The sequence below is a fragment of the Aedes aegypti genome, chromosome 2 (assembly GCF_002204515.2).
Source record: "Aedes aegypti strain LVP_AGWG chromosome 2, AaegL5.0 Primary Assembly, whole genome shotgun sequence".
Classification (NCBI taxonomy): Eukaryota; Metazoa; Arthropoda; class Insecta; order Diptera; family Culicidae; genus Aedes; species Aedes aegypti.
Window position 1 is genome coordinate 103,245,668 of NC_035108.1, and position 6,000 is coordinate 103,251,667.

The 6,000-nt window shown below is 36.7% G+C and overlaps 1 protein-coding gene across 1 annotated transcript in view; it reads right to left on the reverse strand.

Annotated features, from left to right (window-relative positions):
- The window catches only part of LOC5565244 (nose resistant to fluoxetine protein 6), a 75,992-nt gene extending 70,257 nt beyond the window's left edge, over positions 1 to 5,735 (reverse strand). The window contains exon 1 of the mRNA XM_021841775.1: positions 5,293 to 5,735. Within this exon, the coding sequence (XP_021697467.1) occupies positions 5,293 to 5,386 (94 nt within the window). The 5' untranslated portion in view covers positions 5,387 to 5,735. The remainder of the gene's footprint in view (positions 1 to 5,292) is intronic.
- Positions 5,736 to 6,000: the final 265 nt, after the last annotated feature.

The window sequence follows — 6,000 nt, forward strand, 5'->3', positions numbered from 1 at the left end:
GATATAATGCCAAAGACCAATATGAGGTTCTTGCCACATCCGGATACGCCGGAATTGGATCCGGGAGGGCCTCAGTAGGACACTTTCGTAATCCTACTCACTCATATCGTGCGACGGCTCAAAATTCATGATTTTTTTATCCTTAACATCATGGATATAATGCCAAAGACCAATATGAGGTTCTGGCCACAGCCGGATACCCCGGAATCGGTTCCGACATGACCTAAGTGGCACACTTTTGTAAATCTTCTTACTCATACCGTGCGACGGCTCAAAATTCCTGATTTTGTATCCGGAACATCATAGATATAATGCCAAAGACCAATATGAGGTTCTGGCCACATCCGGATACCCCGGAATCGGTTCTGACATGACCTAAGTGGCACACTTTTGTAAATCTTCTTACTCATACCGTGCGACGGCTCAAAATTCCTGATTTTGTATCCGGAACATCATAGATATAATGCCAAAGACCAATATGAGGTTCTGGCCACATCCGGATACGCCCGAATCGGTTCCGGGAGGGCCTCAGTAGGACACTTTCGTAATCCTACTCACTCATATCGTGCGAAGGCTCAAAATTTATGAATTGTCATCATGAACATCATAGCTATATTGCCGTGGACCAATATGAGGTTCTGGTTACATCCGGATACCCCGAATTGTTTATCCAACAGCATCACTCCATAAATCAATATAAAGGTTCTGACTAGATACTTGAAATCTTAGCGAAATGCTGAGGCTGGTTCGAAGAAAACAGAACCTGGCCTAGGACACAGAGCCTGGACGCGGAAGCAGAACCTCTTCGTGGAGATATAGCCTGGAGGCTGAGCTGTAGTCTGGAGGAAAAGTTAGCGTGGACGAAAATCTAATATAGATTTGAAGGTCAATACGCGTTGAACAAATTCAGCGTGATGCGAATGCTGACTCATCTAAGGACTGGTCAACAGTGTTGGAAGGAACTTGGTAGTCTGGAGAAATTGATGCTAGATGAATTTGGTTGGGATGAGCTCACGGAAGAGCTTGGCAACTAATTTCAATACTGTCATTAGCAACTATAATAAGGGATACAAGGTGTAAAAAATGGCTTCATTTTAAGGAAGAATACAAATTAATAAAATGATGTAGTTTATGAACCAGCATCAAAGCTTAACAAATGATATAGAATTTCATCATATGACTTTCAAAGACATTTTCAAATTTCTTTATTATTTAAATTTGGAGCCCTTCTGCCACAAGATTAACTGATATTCTAAAAATAAAATTATACTTTTCTCTAGTCAATTGCATCAAGGTTAACAAAAAATTGTATAAGAGTATAAGCATTGCGAACGAATTCCAAAAAACGACATGTTGTCATAAAGGATATATAGGATGAAATAGTCAAAAGAATTTGTAGCGAACATGTCTTAGAATTTTCTCTAAATATTTAATTTTTTCAACAACATTTATGAAAGGGTCTCTTTAAATTTTGATAAGGTATAGTGGCGTTTGATTTTGACAGAATTCAAAAAAAAACATGTTGCCAATATCGAACCGTGTCAAAATCAAACAGTTGTTATCAGGGTAGGGAAAAAATCTGAAATTCATTCTACAGTAGCCAAACAAAGCCAATCGCAGTCAGCGAAGCCAGTGAAACTCACGCCTACCGCTGCTGTAGGCAAAGAGCCTTGAAAATCGCAAAACACCCGTTGCTAAGGGCAACCCAAAATTACTGTAAAAAAATGTTCTATTGCCCGCTGCATTTCCCGCATTTAGAGCTTTCAATGAATTCACGATTTAGAAAATTCATTTACCCAACATAGGCTACTTGATGAGATTCACGTTTTTGAACTACTGTACTGGGAAAGCCACGTGATTTTCGCGAAATTCAAGCCTACTACTATTACCATTCCCAGCACTGGTTGTTATTAATCATACTTTTGTATTTATAAACACGGATTAAATATACCGTAATCCGGGGTAACATTGATCAGTTTTTGGGATATTTCTCAAATTTTTCATTTAAAAATGCAAATGTCGCTGGTTTTATATTTTTAAAACAAGTACTGGCAACTACCGCTAGTGACTATATACTGTACTTTGGTTTTAAACAGATATAAGTATGTTTAAATAAATGTTTTAAGTGATTTTTTGATTAGGCTGATATGGGGTAACATTGATCACCCTTGTAAAAAAAGGTTCGGTAATATTGAAAATGTCGTTGCTTACTTAAATCATGGCCCCTGAAGCCGAATATAAAGACCAAATTATTACAAGTCATTTACTTTTTGATTTATTTCAAAAATAAAATCGCGTTGAACCGTGGAATACGCCTAAAGGTAGGCAATTTTCTAAGGAAATTCTGCATTCTTAATAGTAGTTCGTGATTGTTGTTTAATTGAATAAACTTATGAAAAATTTGACAACGGAATCGTTTTCAGCGATGCCATTTTTAGTTACCATCGCATTTTCCTTGCTCATACCATTTGCAGAACTTATGTGAGACATGAATCTTCGGCAGTGTCATCCATAATGATAAAAATCATTGATTCAAAAAGTTGACAAATTCACGCATGAACGAAAACCAATTTTCGCAAACACCTCAACATTCGTTAGCTTATGGATGTAAGAAAGAGAGGCAATGTTCATACTTTGAAAATATTTCATCAATAAATGGTAACTATTTTGAAAAAAAAAACACACACACAAAGAAACATTAAGATAACCAAGATCGGGGACTAACCCATGATGTATTTTTTTTTGTATATAAATTTCAGTACAAGTCGGACTCGATTATCCGGAATTTTAGACTCGATTATCCGGAGTACGATATTTGATATTCTTGTTTTTCAGTATTTGTGCATAAATTTGAGATAATTTAGTATTGCATTATACAATATGAATGGTTTAGCAGTTTTGGACGTAGGTAAGAAAAGGGGGTTTGAAAAAGTTTTTTTTTTGTGTACGTTGGTCAAAAAATGTTTTTTCTTCTCAAGAACCCCAAATGTTCCTAGAAACAATATCTTGCTACGCCACTGCATCATATAAATATAATGACGAATGATAAATATTTGAGTTCTTTTTTCGCAGATTTCAACTCTTTTTAGTGATTCGATTATCCGGAGGATTCGATTATCCGGAGTGAAAAACAATCGATACTCCTGTCCGATCTGTAGTACCAATAGATAATTTAGTTGCACTGTGTAATGACAAACAAACTAATCTTAATATGTCTGTAGATTCAATTACAGGTCGGACTCGATAATCGAATCGATGAAACAACATTTAAATCCGCGATAAAAGAAATAAAATAAAAACACGGTTTTTTATCGTGTTTTTTTTTATGTTGACAAAAACGGTTAGCCAGAAATGTCTCATGGACTTATCGATATGGATCCAAAGCTATTTCAATGGATTCAACGAAGATTACACAGAGGGCATATGAGTCTTATCAGAACAATTCTGGAGTAATCGCATGTTACCAAAATATTATATTGATCCATGGCATAATAGCTATGATGTACAGCATAAAAATCATGAATTTTGAGCCATCGCACGATATGAAGGAGAAGATTTACAAAAGTGTGCCACTGAGGTCATGTCGGAACCGATTCCGGGGTATCCGGATGTGGCCAGAACCTCATATTGGTCTTTGGCATTATATCTATGATGTTCCGGATAAAAAATCAGGAATTTTGAGCCGTCGCTCGGTAGTATTCTTTGAGTTTCGGAAAATGTCCTCTCTGGGTACATTCAAGAACCGGTGCCAGGTGACCGGGTATCCGAAATGGCCAGAATCAAAAAGAACCAATGTCATTCGACCTTCTGGCAGCTTTTTACTTATGGAAAGTACACAATTAATAATTCTCTTACCGCTTATCTTGAAAAATCTAAGGGAACTATCACTTCCGGAACGAATATACCCCATTTGAATCCGGAATAACTCCGGAACCAAGTGGCCAATCCCATTTCTTCCGGAACACAATAAATCTTGAGGAGTGTGCGGTTTGTTTGAGACCAAAAGATCCAAAATCGATTAATAATTGGCCAAGTTATGATTTTGTAAAGTCCATTTTTAATGAAAAGTCAGAAGTTGGGGGTTTGAGAGTTAATAAACGTAATTTAGAAAATTACAAAACTCGAAAAAAACACTCACATAAAACAAATTTCAGCAAAACATGCTATTCACAATTTTCAGTTTTCAGTATGAAACTTAAACTTTCAACTTCCTCTTAAATGGAACTATCAATTACGAATGCTTGACTTGATGCTTGAGTTGACACAAATGAACAATGTAACTATTAGGTACTGCGATGATTAATGAGTTATTTACAAAAACTGTCTTTTCTATTCTTACTGTTATACTGTTATACTGATTAGAAGGATCACATTAACACCTGTAACTCAAATTTAATTTTCATTTAAAGCGCAATCTATGAAGTAAAATTTTGCAAGATTGTAGGTAAAAAAGTAAAAGCTTCTTTTGTAACATGCTTTTAGCTTCTTAACAGTTTAGAGCTGGCTTGAGAGTAGTTTAGTTTATTTAAGCAATTGAAGGATGCAATTGTTTGTACTGCAAATTCAAGTAAAATATGAAGGAAAACATTTTTTAGAGATCATGCTGTGAACTTGTCATTGACACGTATTGAAATATGTGTGTTTTATGTCTATTTACTTTTCCAAATATTTATTTTAATTGGTTTATGTTATAAAATATACATCTTGAACAATATTATAAAATTAATGCCGTTAAAATAAGACCTTAAATCAATTTTTTTTTTTTTGAAACAATAATTTTAAGCAAAACACTATCACAATTTTTTATGAAAAATTACGATTCGATAGTTTTGTGATGCTCCCAATAACTTTCCACGACTTGGGAAATATTCAAACAATGCTTGCATAGCCAATGGAGACATTACAACTTTTTGTCATTAAGAACTGGAGAGAATTTAAGAGGTTTCATGGAGAGAATTTAAGTGTTTTCATGAGCTTCGCGAAACTTTTTTAGAAGTTTGTTAACAAAATCATACAGTTTTTCATTCGGTTATCTATATTCAAATTATTCCATTTATTTGCTCAAGTTTCTTAAAAGGGACCTTCATAATACATTCATAATTTACCAAAAAATCTGCCATATATTCTACAGTAAGATTGTTTTTAATCATGTTTTCTCACTAACTATCCTTTTTACCACCTTTTCATGAAATCAGATTCATATTTATCATCAATCTTCGGATACTTTGCACTGAGGTTAGGTAAAACATGTCCACATCTCATATTGTTCAGTCTTAAGATCAATCAACTCACATTCTATGAACGAATCACCGGCCGCAATCCAGCTTACATGAGCCGCTCCAATCAGCACAATTAGCACTACTTTCACAGACAAAGTTCTTCCCATCGTGAGATCTGAATTTTCGCTTCAAACACTTGCACTAGCTGAAAGCGCAACACCTTTTTTAGCGCCCACCACTATCTTCTGCTCGCACGACGCTGTCCACACCTCAAACTTGAACTTGGCACTGTTTTCCGTTTTCTTCCGATTTTTTGCGCGCCACTGTCCGATCCAAACGAAGGTCCTCCAAACGCGACGAGATCCCGCGAGCAACTGTTCACGGGCCGTGAGTTTTCCCCTTTTGGAATTAGAAGATGCGCATCGCGCTAGTTCCTCCCGATGACGACGCTTTCCACACTTACCAGCTAACGCCTACCCGCGTGACCGCAAACCACCTCTCGCCGATCCAGCACCTAGTTGTTGCTGTTGCAACGGATCCCTCCCGGACGGGATCGGCGCGAAATTCAAAAGAGAGCAACAGTTGAGCGAGAGAAGAAAAACGTGTGCTGGATTGTGACCTGTCGCGATCGCGAATAGTCGCCTTTGGGAAAGCAGCGAGCTTTCGACACAGAAAACATATGAGCATGGTATAGGCATGCGGTCTCAGAAACCAGTTGGTCGGCCGCAGAAAGATGAGAAGAGGTTCTAATGATATCATGTGAATTTGATCTTCTTGTTAG